General features: G+C 42.5%; 1 protein-coding gene across 14 annotated transcripts in view; it reads left to right on the forward strand.

Annotated features, from left to right (window-relative positions):
* Positions 1-18246, forward strand: part of PLCH2 (phospholipase C eta 2) — a 1280386-nt gene that overhangs the window by 820538 nt on the left and 441602 nt on the right. For all 14 annotated transcript variants that reach the window (XM_068240676.1, XM_068240675.1, XM_068240674.1 and 11 more), the window contains one exon: positions 7726-7896. In XM_068240676.1, coding sequence (XP_068096777.1) covers positions 7726-7896 — 171 coding nt within the window. The remainder of the gene's footprint in view (positions 1-7725; positions 7897-18246) is intronic.

The raw sequence follows: 18246 nt of genomic DNA on the forward strand, positions 1-18246 counted from the left end.
TTGTTTCTACGCTGAATCTCCGCAAAGCGTGCCATGGCCTTGTAAGAGCGCCTGAAATGCCCACACAACTTCCTGGCCTGCTTCAGGACGTCCTCTAAGCCTGGGTACTTGGACACAAATCTTTGCACGACCAGATTCAGCACATGTGCCATGCAGGGTATGTGTGTCAGCTTTCCCAAATTCAACGCAGCAATCAGATTGCTGCCGTTGTCACACACCATGTTGCCGATCTCAAGCTTGTGCGGGGTCAGCCATTGCTCCACCTGTTTGTTAAGAGCAGCCAGGAGAGCTGCTCCAGTGTGACTCTCCGCTTTCAGGCAAGACATGTCTAACACTGCGTGACACCGTCGTACCTGGCATGCAGCATAGGCCCTGGGGTGCTGGGGCTGTGTAGCTGGAGAGGAGATCGTGGCACCAGCCAAGGAGGAGGATGACGACAGCGAAGCGGTGGTAGCAGGTGGAGAGGAGGTGGCTGGAGGCCTGCCTGCAAGCCGTAGAGGTGTGACAAGTCGGTCTGCTGCGCAGCCACGTACTCCCTGCTTGCTGCCATCGGTCACCAGGTTGACCCAATGGGCTGTGTATGTAATGTAGTGGCCCTGCCCGTGCTTGGCAGACCAGGCATCCGTGGTCAGGTGGACCCTTGACCCAACGCTGTGTGCCAGAGATGACGCCACTTGCCTCTCAACTGCACGGTAGAGTTTGGGTATGGCCTTTTGTGAAAAATAATTGCGGCCTGGTATCTTCCACTGCGGTGTACCAATGGCCACAAACTTACGGAAAGCCTCCGACTCCACCAGCTTGTATGGTAATAGCTGGCGAGCTAATAGTTCCGCCACGCCAGCTGTCAGACGCCGGGCAAGAGGGTGACTGGCAGACATTTGCTTCTTCCGCTCAAATACTTCCTTCACGGACAGCTAGGTACTGCTGTGGGCAGAAGAGAAGGAACCGCTCAAGGGAAGAGGTGGTGTGGAGGAGGGTGGCTGTGAAGGTGCAAGGGAGAAAATGGATGAAGACGATGCACCTGAAGGAGGAAGAGGAGAAGGAGGGTGGCTTGTCTTTTGAGGGGTGCTGCTTTTCCTCAGGTGTTCTTGCCATAGCTGTTTGTGCCTTCTCTCCAGGTGCCTTCGTAAGGCACTTGTCCCTACGTGAGAGTTGGCCTTTCCACGGCTCATTTTTTGCTGGCACGGACAACAGATGGCTTTGCTCCGATCTGAGACACACACGTGAAAAAATTTCCAAACCGCTGAGCCCCCCTGGGCTGATGGCGCTACGGTGGCATCAGCAGCTGACGTTGAAGGGCATGTGTGCTGGCTGGCCATAGCTGGCGATACATGGCGCCGGACACTGCCCTCAGCTGTTTCTGAGGACGAGCTCCCTCTGCTTCTATCATGGAGTCGTCTCCTCCTACTCCTCTCTGACTCCTCCTCTGAACTGTCCCCCTGGTCATCTCCTCTACCAGGAACATATGTGGTATCCGTATAATCGTCGTCATAATCCTCCTGGCCAGCTGCGCTTTCCTCAGACACCTCCTCAAGTGCACCAACTTCAGGTGGTCCACCATCATCCCCATCCACACACGTTACGTCCATACTATCGCCACCTAACTCAGACGTATGAGGTGGTGTACCTGCGCCTTCTTGTTGTTGTGACAGTAGTGGCTGGGAATTAGTGATTTCACCACCACCAAATAACTCCTGCGAAGTGTCAAATTCAGCGGATGTGGTGCTTGTTGTAGCGCTGGTGGCTGCGGGAGATGAGGTGTTCTGTGTTAAAAACTCAATCACCTCCTCACGATTTTGGGAAGTGATGGCACGTGCCTTCTTCTGAGCACTGTATTTTGGGGCAGGTCCGCACGAAATCAGAGAAACACCACCTCGCACAGACCTGCCAGTGCCTGGTGGCCTTCCTCTGGGCCTGCCTCTACCTCTTCCTCTACCTGGTTTGTCCATTTTGTCCATCTCGGGGGGATGCTAGCTATATGCAGTGAGGTGGGTTCTCACTCAACACAACCGGTAGTTAGATGCAGTGAGGTGGCCAGGTGGGTTCTCACTCAACACAACAGGTATTTAGATGCAGTGAGCTGGGTTCACTCAACACAAAGCTAGGTATATGCAGTGATGAGGTGGGTTAAGTATACACAACAGGTACTGGGGTATATGCAGTACTGGGTAGTACAATGTGCAGCTCCCTGTCACACACACAGGTAGTCACTGAATGTACTGGGCTGCTGGCAGTGGCACACACACTATCAATTAGCAATGCTGTGCATGCAACAAAAGTGTCAGTTTGACACACAGAAAAAAAAAAAGTACAGGATGAGCTCTGACAAGAGCTGTTGCTGGGTGCTATAAAAGCAATAACAATCAGCCAGGAGCAAGCTAAGCAGCCAAGAACCTAACTAATCTGTCCCTAGAAGAACAAGTCTGCAGCAGCTCTCCCTAGTCTGTCTAATAGCAGGCAGACGAATGACTGTAATGGCCGCCGGAGGCTGCCTTATATAAGAGGGGGGGGGGCTCCAGGGCTTAGTGTAGCCTGAATGGCTACAATGTGCCTGCTGACTGTGATGCAGAGGGTCAAAGTTGACCCTCATAGTGCATTATGGGGCGAATCGAACTTCCGCAAAAGTTCGCCTGGTGCAGGCGAACGCGAACCCCCGAAGTTCGCCTGGAACCGTTCGCCGGCGAACCGTTCGCTACACCTCTAGTTGTGATAGAGGGGTAGCAATTGTGCTGTGATGCATGGAAAGGTGGGGTGGATGTATGGCAGGGAGAGACAGCCGGAAGGTGATTCTGCAATAAAAAAAAAATAGTTTAGTTCCTTCAAAATCCGTTCACTTAAAACAAGAGCTTCACTTCAATGGAAAAGATCAATACTCAAGACTTAAAAAAAGTCACTAGCTCCAAAGTACCACACAAACTGCAGAGAGGCAGTGCTCTAGATAGGATGGTCCCTTACTCCGGAGTACTGTGGGATCCCCCATAAAGCAAATTAAAAATTGCACATAGGGCTTAAAGTGACACTGAAGTGAAAAAAAAAATATTATAGAATTGTATGCATAGTACAGATAATTCATAGAAAATTAGCAGCAAATAAGAGTCTCATATTTTTATTTTCAGCTGTGTATTTTTTTTCAAAGCATTGCATCATACTGTCATTTTTGCAGTTTGCTCTGTTTTATAGTTTAAAATGCAGATTGTTGTTTGCAGAGCTAATGACCTTTTTGAATTTCTCTTTAGTAAAAACATTATCTGAAGTTGTCTGTCGGCATTTCTTTGATGTATAAGTGCTCCCAAAAACAGCATTGTAGCCGACCCAAGTTGGGTCGGAGTGCTCGGAGAAGCTCTTTAGCATAGATAACTGACGTTTCTCAACTCTTCCTGTACTGGAAACAATAGGTTTCGTTTCTTTACTATTAATGTTCTATTTTTTTTTTTAGCTGTACTACACATAAAATTATCTCATTACCATATATATTCGAATACAAGTCGAACTTGTGTATAAGTCGACCCCAATATTTGACCCTCTTAAGCTGTAATTTTTGATTGACTCAAGTATAAGTCTACCCAGAAAAGTTAATGGCTGCACTTGGGGATTAGGAAGAATTAACACCTTCACTTGGGAGGAGGGGTTAATGACTACACTGCATACAGTACTGCAGCTATTAACCCCTCCTGTCCCTTAAGTGCAGCCAATAACTCATTCAGGTCCTCAAGTGCAGCAATTATTCACTCCCTTTTATGCAGCCCAGTATTTCCCCCATGCCCCTTTCCTTGTTAATTGTTGTGGCCAAGACTTTCAGACCTGTGTTTTATTGGCATTTCCTTCATCAATAGTGTAAGTTGCTGGAAATGGGAATGTCACTAATAGTACACATATTGCTCAGTGTGCTCAGTGTTGCCCATGACTCATGTATAAGTCGACCCCTATACTTTGATTTAGCAAGTCAAACATACATTTCTAGACTTATAATCGAGTATATACAGTAGTTTATTTTCACTTTTTAACCACTTCAGCCTACAGCTTCGAAAATCTTATGCATCCGAGCAATGTTCACCTCCCATTCATTCGCTAATAACTTTATCGCTACTTATCAAAATTAATTGATCTATATCTCGTTTTTTCCGCCACTAATTAGGCTTTCTTTAGGTAGTACATTTTGCTAAGAGCCACTTTACTGTAAATACATTTTAACAGGAAGATTAAGATAGAAATGGAAAAAAATCATTATTTCTCAGTTTTTGGCCATTATAGTTTAAAATTAATACATGCTACAGTAATTAAAACACATGCATTTTATGTGCCCATTTGTCCCGCTTATTACACCATTTAAATTACGTCCCTATCACAATTTATGGCGCTGATATTTTATTTAGAAATAAAGGTGCATTTTTTCAATTTGCGTCCATCACTATTTACAAGCTTATAATTTTTAAAAAATTGAATAAGATACTCTCTTGACATGTATATTTAAAAAGTTCAGACCCTTAGGTAACTATTTATGTTAAATATCAGGTATGTAAGTGGCTGACTCAGTCCTGACTCAGACAGGAAGTGACTACAGTGTGACCCTCACTGATAAGAAATTCCAACTATAAAACCCTTTCCTAGCAAAAATGGCTTTTGAGAGCAGGAAAGAGATAAAACGTTCAATAGTTCATAGATTTTAGTTCTGGCATACTTCAATGAATAATTGAGCAATTGAGCAAAAACCATAAAACAGTTAAAACTTAAAAAGTAGATTTTAAACCTAAAATAAAACTGGAATATCTTAAGTCATTTTTAGGAGAAGGAAGATTTATTTCTTTTATTTCATTAGTTTATTTTCGCCTCTGGTGTCCTTTAACCATTATCGCTTTTTGCACGTTGCTGCTACTGTCCTGCTGTACACACACTATCGCGTGTTTACTCCCGTACCACCGCCCATTAGCCCGGAGATCAATGAATGGCAACACAGTTCCCATTCATTGATCTAAGTCCCCATTAGAATGACCGACTGCTTCTTTCAGAAGCTGCGATCTCTCTAGAAAAAAAGTTTCCCGACCTCCCTTCACATCCTGTAAGTGAGAGCGCTCTCTTACAGGATTAAAAAAAATAAATATAGGGGCATCATTTAAATTGTGTAATAACCGGGACAAATAGGCAAATAAAATATGTAGATTTTAATTATGGTAGCATGTATTATTTTAACCACTTGCCGACCGCGCACTCATACCGCGCGTCGGCAAAGTGGCAGCTGCAGGACGCGTCGCCAGCTGCAGGCTGATTAATCAGGAAGCAGCCGCTTGCGCGAGCGGCTGCTTCCTGTCAATTCACGGCGGGGGGCTCCATGAATAGCCTGCGGGCCGCCGATCGCGGCTCGCAGGCTAAATGTAAACACTGCCGTAAGGCAGATCGGCGATCCCCAATTAGCGGCCGGGGATCGCCGCCATGTGACAGGGGACAGCCTGTCACTGGCTGCACAGGACAGATAGCATCCTGTGCAGCCCCGATCACCGGGGATGAGCAGATAGGAGAGGGAGGGGGGAATTTCGCCGCGGAGGGGGGCTTTGAGGTGCACCCCCCCCCCCGCAACATGCCAGACAGGAGGAGCGATCAGACCCCCCCTGCACATCATCCCCATAGGGGGGAAAAAAGGGGGGCGATCTGATCGCTCTGTGTGCCAGCTGATCTGTGCTGGGGGCTGCAGAGCCCACCCAGCACAGATCACAAAAAAAAAACGCTGGTCCTTAAGGGGGGTAAAGGGTGGGTCCTCAAGTGGTTAAAGCTATAATGGCCGAAAACTGAGAAATGATTTTTTTTTTCATTTTTTTCCTTTAATATTCCTGTTAAAATGCATTTAGAAGTTAGCCTTTGCGGCCCTAGTTTGGTATTTTAAGTAGTGGGACCTGTTGTAGCAGTAATCCTTGCTCTCTATACTTGAGCCTAACGATTACCATTAGAGGGTAGCAATCCATTGCAGTCGGTTTCTGCTACTAAGATCTCTACAAAACAGACTTTCCCAATTTCTTGTAGTGCTTATTTATAGAAGGAAGAAATTAGACACTATATTTCTTTCGTCTTCCTCTAACAGTTTGTTTGCAAGCTGTTTGCCAAGTTACCCTTTTCTAACTGCATTCTATTTATACTCTATAACATATGGCAGTGGCAGGACTTGTGTGTGCATAAACAGTACAGGCAGTAGCAATACTATGTGTTTTCAGTGATGTGTATTGTGTTCTGCTGTTTTTATCCAATGTCAAATCATTTCACCCGGTTAAAGGGACCTGCAACCATGATGCAATGGCTTTGTTTGCTGTTTCTCTTTCGGCAGCAGTGAAGCTACTGTTCCTCCACAGAGAATTAAGCTTCAAAAGTGGCAATTATTTACTACACTGAATGGGATGGGCAGAAACACCACTTAATGCACTAAAACTGCTCAGCTCAACATGGGTTTCCAACACAAGGTTTAAAGGAAGCACATGTATAAGCTTTCTTCATGGTTCTGGAGGTGTGTTTAGTTTAGACAATAAAGGGATGATTTGCATATTCAGCAGTGATGCATTGTGGGCCACCTCAGATCTTCACTCCAACCTGAATTGCAAATTTCTTTTTTTTTTTTTTTTTTTTTATATTTGTATACTCCCCCGCCAGCCAATCCCCATGATCAGCTGTCATAGGCTTCGGCCTATGACAGCCGAGCACCTATGTGGCTCTGGAGGGGACATCTGCTAGATTGCAGCTCTGTACACCCTAATTAGACGAGGCAATCGCCGCTGGGAGACCGAAGGCGGAGCTCTGCCTACCTAGCAGGAGATGCGCGCGCACACAGCCTGTAGAGTCACTGGTAAAAAGAGTGGCACTCATACAAAGCAGGGATATGGGTGCCAAAGCCTCAAAGGATCCTCACACCTCTGGATCCAATCCGTGTGGTAGAATTATTGGAGGCTGGCACTTCCAAACGTGAAAAAAGCGCTTTATTGAAACATTAAAATTAGTGGTAATACAGCATTACCGCTAATTTTAATGTTTCAATAAAGAGCTTTTTTCACGTTTGGAAGTGCCAGCCTCCAATACTTCTACTACGCGCGCACAGCCTGTGCGTAATCTCCTACAAACTCAAGCTCCAGGACTTTACGCCGATCGGCATTAGGCGGTCCTGGGGCTGTTGCCACGCCCATCGGCGTGACACAGTTGGCTAGTAGTTAAAGCAAAGCTTAAGTGAGGAAAATCACTTCAGGTTAGATATATACTTTAGCAGAGGAAAGGCTCTGGATACCATAGAGAGCCTTCCCAGTCCTTGGTCGGTTACATTTTTCCTGCCCCATCTCAGGTTGAAGTTATGCAACTGGCTGGGTGTTCAACGCTCCTTGTGCAGCTACTTGTGTCCCTAAGTAGTTCCAAAGACTAGTAAATCTATACTGCACATGAGTGAGCCCAGTACATGTGTGCTGATCTTCAAAACTACTATGGACGTAATTCTGAAGACTGCCCAAGAAACGGCAAAGAGCTATTCAACCTAGCATGTCATATCACTTCAATGGTCGACGGCAAAGTAATAACGGGACAGACCAAGGACACCGAAAGCTTGATTTGTAGACCCTTTCCTCTACTTGGATATGCATATAACCTCAAGTGAGTTTCCTCACTTCAGGTTCACATTAAAACTAATTCATGGTGCTGTCCTTTACAATATTTTGTTGTTTTTTTTTTTTTAAATAATTTTGATGTTTTTGTGCTTTGTCTTAGGAGGCAGATACAGATGACAACCAGGGAACTCTTGGCTTTGATGAGTTCTGTGCATTCTACAAGATGATGTCCACGAGGCGGGACCTGTACCTGCTGATGTTAACATACAGCAACCACAAGGACCACCTGGATGCTGATGACCTAAAGCGATTCCTTGAAACGGAGCAGAAAGTAAAAAACATTTTATATTTACACTGTCTTTGTGTATAAATGTTTTTATGCCATCAATAAAGAACTGTTTAATACTTGGTAGTTCAGTATAGAGCCTTTAGTAGGTAGAAGTCATTTGTTTGCAAAGTCAGTAAATGACGGACATGGAAAAGTGGGGAGGTTTTTCCTAAATTTCAAAGATTTAGTTAACAAAAATATATAATTGTTGAGATTAACAGACAATGTGGATTGTTTATCAGAGACAGAACTTATTTAGATATTGGCTATTGCATGAAGGCATAGAAATTCCCCTAAAAGCAAGTCACCGCACAGGTGGGCTGGAAAATTCTGGAGAAGTAAAATGTAATAAGTAAAAAAAAAAAAAAAAAAAAAGTTTTTTCCTTTTTTAAAGCTGCGCTTAATTTAGGAAGTAGCCTTGAGCTATAACTATAAAACTGCATCAGCACAGCTAGCCAGGATTATTCTGTGCTTCCCTGCCCCCAGTCCTAAATTAATCCGACATTCTTTAATCCAGAATAACAGGGATATTTATTGGCTTCAGGAGTTGCAATAGTGGTGCACCTATCTGAGGTCATAGGTTACTGGCTCACAACATTTGTTAAATGTATGTGACAATTGTACCGGTAGTTCAATTTTTTTTTAATTTTTTTGTTTTTTTTCTTTTTCTTTCAAGAGGAAATGGTCCAGGTCGCAGTGGGAGTTAAGTGTTGGGCATTAAAAAGGGGAAGGTTAGTGTGAGAATAGGAGACAGAGGGGGAATATGATAGGATATTGCCATAAAGAAACTCATTCCGCACCTATTTTTTGTTGCATACTATTTATCCTAAGCTGATGGGGAACATGTACAAAAATCAGGTGGCTTTCACAATGTAAATAGTCAGAACCTGTAAAGGCTACATTATGCATTTTTAACATAGTAAACCAAGCAGAGGTCCCAGTGGCACCCCTAGTGTGTTTTTTGTTTTGATTTTACACTGTCTAATTACATATTTATCCTAAGCTGATGGAGGACCTGCAAAAATCGCCCTCTGTGGTACGCAGGAAACCCCTTGGTATATTGTTATTGGTTTATAAAGCACCAACATATTCAATGGCACTGTAAGTAAGAAAAACAAACATGGGGTATATAATAATACATACAAGGGTATACAGTCCAGAGTTCCCCAACCCTGTCCTCAAGGCCCACCAACAGTACGTTTTGCAGAAAACCACAAACATGCACAGGTGAGGCAATTATTGTCTCAGCAGAGCTGATTAACTACCTCTGTGGATCTCCACAAAACATGCACTGTTGGTGGGCCTTGAGGACAGGGTTGGGGAACACTGGTACACAATATGGACACTGGTACAAAAAACAAAATAGGTAATTACAGTGTAAAATGTAACCTGATGAATACAATGTACAACAGATTGCAAGATACAAAATGAATAACAGTTTCCAAAACACAAAAGGGCAAGGGAGTCATTCACATCTGCGCTGATTTCCTGCGTTTTGACACAACGGTGCATTTTGGTGTGTTGCGGTTCCTTGCATCCGGGAGCATTTAATCTAACTACCGCCGCTAATCAGCACCGCAACTTCCCGATGCCACTCAACACTCAGGGAGCTCTGCCGTCATAATGACGACAGAGCGAGGGGTCTGCACTGGCGAGAGAGCAGCACATGCGGTGGGGAATATTGAAATCTGCACCTTGGCAGAGCTAGCAGGTGCCAAACAGGGTGTAGATTTCAATTAGCGCGGTCCTGAAGCAGGTAAAGAAAATGTGATGTGCAGAGGCTGCCAAATTAATTCCCTTTGATAGATTGTGTCCTGCATATCAATCTTAGCTGTACCCACAGTTAGATTACCTAGGCCAGATCAATGTTCTTTTTTCCTGTCTGTACCCTCTGCATGTACTCTTACCAGGGGCTAGTTTTGATTTCTATTCAACATCTACTCTGCAGCTATATCCTAACTTTAGTTAATTTGCATCTCTCATGTGCATAAAAAACATAAAGTTCACTAGTGCCTAGAATTTAGAACGCTCCAACACTGTTTATTAAGATTTAATGGAATCCCATATCAGCTGGGTTTTGGTACATCATTTTTCTCCCTTGCAGAAAATGACCCTGGCGTTTTCTATATCTGATATAGAAAAGGCAGAGGCCTTTTTCTGCAAGATGATGGTGGGGCTTCATGCTGGAACCCAGCTGATATGGGCCTCCAGTGAGTCTTATAATAAAGACGGCATGCCAGGGAATTTGTTGGCAATGACAGGCTGGGATGGCAGATAGGGAAGAGTTTTAAATTCCTAGCCAGGAACTTTTTGTTCTCTAAACCAGATGCCAACTTTAAAATTCCTAAGCTGTGTCAGCGATGAAATGCTTTTTATGTTACATACAATCAACAAGATTGTTATATGTATGGTAATTTAGAGGATTTGAGTCAGTGGAATCATAAACTGAGGAATCTGAGTCAATAATTGGAGTCTGATAATTTTTTGTACCAACTCCACAGCCCTGGAGCCAGCTATGTTTGGATTGTGTTTATTAAATATCTTGCCCAAGTCCACATAAGTCAGAAAGGATTCTGAGGTGCAAATAAAATTAAGATGATTGAGATTAATGCTAAATATTATTATACAGAATTATCAAAAACACAATTATACGCATGTATCTTGAAAATCTAAAATGTAAATGGACTAATTGAATCTTGCAGTAAATTAATGTTGTTCCGTTTTCAAGCTGCATAGACTTGCAGTAACATTTGCATGAATCTGCATCATCTTAGAATTATTTGCATATTTCAAGTCAAGAAGAAAGTTGGCTATTGAGCCAAAACCTTATACTATATGCGTTTAGACGTCTGTGGCAAAGGGATACGTGGAAACAAAAATACCTATAGGTCACGGCCAAGGCAGGCGGAAGTAGCTTAGGACTAAAATGCCTTTAGATTGATGTGGAAACACAAGAGACTCTTATAAACATCTGCAGCAGTCTAAGGGTCAAAGTGGACCCAAATTAAAAATAGAAGATTTCATAAATAAAATCTATTTTCTAAATTATAATAATAAATAGCAGCCTTTTTTCAGCTGCATGATGACAAATATAAAATATTTTACATTTATTGGAGGAACCCCTCCCTTCCTTTCATATTGCTGTGATTTTTCCGGCAAACTGGTGGAGGAGATAAAAACAAAAACAAAACACAGGGGAGGTGATCTCAGCTTTCTGAGATTTCACATAGAGGATGCCCCTGTGAGGGAGGGTAGCTGATGACAAACACACCCATGATCTAAAACCTCCTACTAAGCTCAGAAGTAATGGCTGCCACCTGTATAACCCTAGTTATGAAAAGAAAAGAGTGAAAATCACACTGAAATGCTCATAGGCTTAAAAGAGTGTTTATCGTATGTGTCAGTGGTGCTACTAAATATTTTGAATTAAAGTTTGGTTTGGGTCCGCTTTAAAGGTGCTTTAAAGGCGGAGATCAGTATTTCAGAAGGGAAGCCAGTAACTATGTAAAGCAGGGGTCCCCAGGCTACTGGGGGGCCGGAGTATACATAAAATGATGTAGAAGTCTTTGCGGGACAGACAGTGACGCATACCCAGGTGACAACCTGCAGTCTAATTGGACAACAGTGTCACCTGATGTGGAATTTGATTGAAATTACTGCTTTCTGGCTTCATTATATATGCGGACCACCAATATTTTAAGATGTAGCTGACCGCATCTATAATACCTTTTTGTGCGTGGGGGGCCACATTCGGCCCGCGGGCCTTAGTTTGAGGACCACTGATGTAAAGACTGCACACCTTTCAAAATGGCAAAAGATCATGGCTGCCTAGCCTTCGTGATTGACACCGCAATCATAAGACCATAAACAGATTAGTCAGCAAAGTCCATAAAGGTTTATTCAGCAGCTTTCTACATAGAATACACAACAAATTCCAGAGGGTCTGCACACTCTTGAGTACCAAGTCCTGTTTATCCAAACATGTGACACAACCATTCCAAAAAAGTCGTTTTGGGCCCCAAGGGGTCCCCTATGTCAAGGCTACAGTACAGAATGGTAACACTGTGTTACATCGACAAGGTGATATATGTTCACCATAGAATAATCTTGAGTACATCCGATGATGTTGCGGTCCTCTTTACGGTTAGAGGAAATCATGGCTCTGAAACATGGATTTTATTCATGTGTTGGCCAATCTGTTTTAGGTTTAGAGATTTTCGGCAGGGAGTCTGCAGTAGTTCCTTTCACATTTCCCTTAGTTCAGGTAATTTGTCCTCTTCCAAAATGTTGCATGTTATCGTTGGGATCTCAAGGAGCCCTCCACCTAGCTTTTTTGATTAAACATTGATCATTCTATGAATATATTACCTTTTATAACATGAATGAATATCCATTTTTTCCTAACAGCATGTTTTTATAAATATAAAAAAATTGAATTCTGTTACGCACCAGAGTGATATGTATTGTTTCAGAGGCTGGTACACTTTTGTGAGATTGGTAATTGCCTTTTCCTCTCTCTGTGTAATTTGTTACAGCCATCATTCTCAACACTCTTCATTTTATTGAAGATGACATTTCATGTTGAGGACTCAGAGAATGGAAACTTTTCATTTCTGGCACGGATAGTGCTTATTACAAAAATAGTCACTGAAAGTGCATGTTACCCCCAACACATAATGATAACTTAAGCCGGATTATTGATAAAGCAGATTTCTGTTTAGCGTAGCAGCAGACCCCCTGAGAAAATATTTAACCATAACCTAGATATGATAGTGACAGGTGGTGAGGGAACTAGGCAAGATTTTTATAACTGAACTCTACTGAATAAAAGTTCTTCCCAGGCTTCTCTTATAAGATCTCATAAGATAAGGAAGAGAAAATAGATTTGGTCAACACTGCATTATTATTATTATTTTATTGTACAGGTAGTCCTCTGGTTACGGACGCCCGCTTTCCGTACGCCCCGCCGATATGGACAGCCCGCCAATAGCTCTGCCCTGTCGATGACGTCACCGTGAGCGCTGGATTGAAGTGATTTAAATGTTTTTAAGTACTTTAACATTGATCTAAAGATGCCATGTGTGTGGGGGGAGGTGAGCAGATACATACCGCACACCTCCGTGCCCTGACGTCACCCTCTGCCTCTACAAAACACCTCTGTATCATTACACAGATCCGTGTCCTCTGATGCAGGCCAGGAGGCGACCCGGCATACTGCGCATGCGCAGCGCAGTACAGTATCCGGGTCAGAGGACGCGGATCTGTGTAATGATACGGAGGTGTTTTGTAGAGGCAGAGGGTGACGTCAGGGCACGGAGGTGTGCGGTATGTATCTGCTCACCTCCCCACACACACATGGCGTCTTTAGATCAATGTTAAAGCACTTAAAAACATTTAAATCACCTCAATCCGGACACTCTCGACTTAAGGACGGATTCAGGTTAAGAACGAGATGACAGTCCCGATCTCGTTCGTTAACCGAGGACTACCTGTATTTATAAAGCACCAACATATTAGGCAGTGCTGCACAATAGATAAATGGCTTAACTCAAGGTAGGACATACAAAGTAGCTCACAACTAAACAAGATCATGCAAATGTCTTTGATAACATTAGTTCTATGTCATTAGTCAAAATAGACTGTTCTAGTCCACAAGAGAGGTGGCACAGTAAAATTGAATAATCAAGCTGGCAACACTATAGAGGAGGGCAATGCCAAAGGCTTACAATCCAAAGGGTGGGGGTAGAGACAATAAGTGCATCTGTTGAGAGGGTGCCCAACAGAACTTATTATGGTGCTGATGTAGGTGGGTACACGAGCATAAAAAGGGGAGGGTTTGTTTGAAGGTATTAAAGGTGGGTGTGCGTCTGGCAGGTAGGAGCAAGTTCCAGAGAGTGGGGGCAGCTTTAAAAGAGATTGATCCAACTCGGCTCTTGTTTATCTGGTAGTGCCTATATCTAGTCAAGAGCCCAGTGTTTTGACATAGGATTTGCGGCAATACTTGACCAAAATCTACTTTGTGTCAATAACCTGGGTCTTGTTTGCTGCTGGGAGCTGACCGGTTCAATTTAGTGTATGTGTGTAGCTTTTTAATTGACCTGAAGGAATCGGATATTTATTTTAATTATAATTGCTGATAAATTATTCATTCATACATTTTAACAGCAGAAACGACACATTTTCTTAATCCGATCATTATTGGAAGCGCTGAAGCCATCACCTCTACTGTCCCGTATGCAAGGAATGTCATATGTTCAACTTATTGTCTGCAGTGGCAAACTGCATGCAGTTTGGATTTGAAGCAATCAAATGCACTTCCTGCTGAATAAAAAAAACCAGGAGGTTGCTCACACTATTTCGCTTAGCGAATCAACCCATATGTGGGGTTCTGCTGGTCAGTTTCTTAGCGGAAACACAAACTACCACTATATTTTTGGGACACGGGATGATACTAGAGTGCCAAAAGAAATATACATACTCTAAACCTACGTACACACATGGTGATTGTTGGCTGAAAAGGCAGACAATGACTGTTTTAGCCACTGATCGTTCACAGAAAAGGTGTGTTCACAGAGCTTGCCCAATTGTTCCTACTCAGACATCAAGGATCTGGTGTGGCGGAACCTTAACGACCCCTAAAGCCTGAGCATGCCAAATCGCACATTTTTTTTCCCTCAATCCCTCTACTGATGGAAGCTGCTCTATCGTGGGCCAATCGTCATCCTTCCGCCCCTTCCATAGCAACAGAACACATTGCTAGCCTGCAGGCTAGGTATGTCTGTACAATGTTGTTCACCAAATTGTTGCCTGATGGATCATTTCCTGATCCCCGATGGACAACGATTGTATTTGTGGAAGTAGTAGTTTAGTATATAGTGTCCAGGCCTGGAACTCGAGAATCTAGTGCTGGGAGGCAAAAGTACCCCACCCTGGTTAGATGTATGTGTGTGTGTTTTGTATACCGTATATGAAAAGAGCAAGAAACAAGGTTGTGTTTACACCTGTTTTACTGTAATTAATCAATTACAATGAGAGTGAAAAACCACATTCATACACCCAGAAAAATAGCTCGATTAGAAATTTGGAAGACGTAGTTTTAGATGTCTTGGTTGCACTCCAAATCGGAACAGCAGCGACTCTGCATTCCTAGAATTCAATTGGAAGGGAGGGAGCCATTTATCATCAGGGAAATCTATTGACAATGAGAAAAGGAACCAAGTAAGATGAATTTACACATGATTGGGTTTGAGATTTGGGAGATGACTGCAGAGGGCTCTCCTTTAATCAAAGTAATTGAAGCATGCCAGTCTTTGCATAATGATGCTGCACAGGGTAATCATTAAACTTTTTTTTTTCCTAGTGAGAACACAAAATGCGTCTGTCTAATTGGAGGTTATTACACTAGTAGTTAGATATTCATAACAGTATGGAAATTAATGCAATTTTTTTGCATACAAATGAGGGATGAGCCAGCATTATGTTCTGTATGTTGCTGGAGTTAATTAAGTTCTAATTTTTTAGTCATTTATTAGGTTCAGTACAGAAAAGTTAATTTTAAGTTTGTTTTACTTATGTTTTCATGCAATGTTGTGATACGTTTTCAATTTTTACCAGCAGGTGGTGTTTAAGGTTAGCATGAAGGTTTGAAAAAAGGGTGGGTGTTTTTACTGTAAAGATTAAAGCAAGGATGCCCAATGATAGTCCTCGAGGACCAAATCCATGCCAGTGCTTAGGCTGGACTGAGAAATGCAGAGATGTGTTCTACTAGATTGATTCAGTTCCATCAATTCATTTCAGCTGTGTGAGGACCTCAGCCCTTGAGGATTGGAGTTGGGCATCTCTATTAAAGGGTCTAGATTAGGGGGTGGTCATGGAGATGCTGTCCTCCAGGGACATACCAAGTTTTCATATGATCACTGCTGGTCCTGTGGACAGGAAGTTGGTCAAAAACATGACAGAGACTTTAACTCTTGCCAACTCTACAATGAAACGTTTTCTTTTTTTTTTTTTAGGTTTTCTTTTACTTTCTCAATGCCCATTTGGTCAGATTTATCCATTCACCCCAAGTGAATAAATTCCGTCTGAATGTAAAACAGACACCATAATTAACCAAAAGGGGTCCACTCTACATTCTTTCACACCAAAATCATAATTTTTTTTTCACTGAAGTAAATGTTTTACCTCTTCCTGCCACATGCCTTCATCGGCCTTTTAAAGGGAACCTAAACTGAGAAGAACATGGCTTTTTCCTTTTAAATTAATACCAGTTGCCTGACTCTCCGGCTGATCCTGTGTCTCTAATACTTTTAGCCACAGCCCCTCAACAAGCATGCAGATCAGGTGCTCTGACTGAAGTCAGACTGGATTAGCTGCATGCTTGTTTCAGGTATTTGAGTCAGCCACTACTGCAGGCTAAGAGATCAGCAGGACAGCCAGGCGTCTGGTATCGAATAAAAGGAAACATCCATATCCCTCTCAGTTAAGGTTCCCTTTAAGGCTGCATTGTGGAAAGTTAAAGGACGTCCATGATGAAATGTTTTAAAATGTAAAATACATACAGTACATATAAAATGAACATTTATCCCAGAGTAAAATGCACTATAAATTTTTAAGTGAAGTGCAAATAACGAACACTGCAAATGACTCCAGGACTTATTTTGCATATGACCTGTTGATCTGGGGCTTCTTTGGCATTCTGAGATAAACGTAAAGGCATATGGACCCCTTTGTCTACACACATCATTAATCAGGAGTCCCCTACGCGAAGTACAGCTGAGTCCCTGCAAGCTAATCTATGAGCATGCAGAGCTATGAGGGCTTAGTCACACCAGTCAGTGACTTGAAATGCATGAATAAAAACTCATGAATGGGTGTGAATGGGTTTGTGAGTTGCTGTGCATTTCCATGAGTTTTAACTCCCAACAAGTTGAAATGCAATGCACAGCAACTCACTGTTGCAGTGTGAATTATAAAAGAATAATATATAATTATAAAACATTTTTACAAGTTACCTTGTAAAATGTCAAAACTCGCTGCAACTCACTAAAAGCCCTAAAAAGCAAACAATGACTGTAGAGCAGGCTGTGCTCAGATCTGCATAAAGTAAATTTTTTAGTCAGCACTGACGCATTCAGCTTCATCAGTGTTTTAGTTTTGTATACCAGGCTGGGTCATGCAATTGATTTATTTGGTTTAGAATTTTTCCTAACCATCTCAAGTGTCTTGGGCTTGGTACACACCATGCAATTCACTGTCAGACCGGTTGAATTGATGATTTCCGACAGGTCCGATCTGATTTCTGATCACTTCTATACAAAATCGACCAGAAAAAGATAGAAAGTGAAATTAGACCGGTCTGAAATAATTGTGACCAGTCTGACAGGGGAAATTGCATGGCGTGGACCATGCATTAGGCCAGAATGTTGGATTGTTTTGGAGGCCGTGGTGTTTCTCCGGATATCTGTTGCTTGGCACACAGTAGGAATATGCGCAAGGCACTTTTCTGTAGCAATTGTGATCTTTATGTAATATATCATAGTCTATGTTCACCCATCAATGAAATGTTAATTTTGTGAGGACTTTCCCTTCAACTGAAGCCAAAACATTTTGTCCAATGAAAGCAAATTTGCATTATTACAAACTTTGGGCACCAGAACCATGGCCTTCCAAATCCAACGATAAACTAGAGGCGACTTTATTTTTCAATAACAAGTTCTTAGTGTTAAGATTACAGTAATTTCAGACTTCTATATAAGTACCTCTTTTCCTTAGTTTGTGGAGCATTCAGCAAATAGTGGCTGTCCCAATCCCAAGGTTTTTGCAGTACGAGAAATCTACAGCTACCTAGGCTCTTTCACAGCATCAACAGAAATGATCTTTATCAATAATAGGCAGGATTGACAAAGCTTTATCATTTATTTTTACCTTATCGATGTTACATTTTTAAGCTCCCAAAGAGCAAAAAAAACCAAAAAACAAACAAAAAAAAACACCTAAGGTAAGAACAGTTATGGCTGGTTCACAGTGGGCGCTTTTTCAGTGCTTTGCTGATCGTCGGCGATCAGCAAAACGCTGCTACTAATGTATCCCTATGGATACATTCTCACTGTGGCCTTTGCGATTTGAATCGATCACAAACTGGCTGCATGCAGCGCTTTGGGGATGATTGCGTTGTGATTTTCATTCTATTGACCGGGAATCACAAGTGCAAATTGCGGCAAAAACATTTGTACACGATTGCGTACCCGATTCGTGTTAGCTCTCCAAATGTAAACTAGCCCTCATTGAAATGACGTTAATCAGGGTTAACTTACGTTGCATGTTTATTTTGCTTGTGCTGAACGGTTATTTTTG

Source organism: Hyperolius riggenbachi, chromosome 6 (genome assembly GCF_040937935.1).
Source record: "Hyperolius riggenbachi isolate aHypRig1 chromosome 6, aHypRig1.pri, whole genome shotgun sequence".
Lineage (NCBI taxonomy): Eukaryota > Metazoa > Chordata > Amphibia > Anura > Hyperoliidae > Hyperolius > Hyperolius riggenbachi.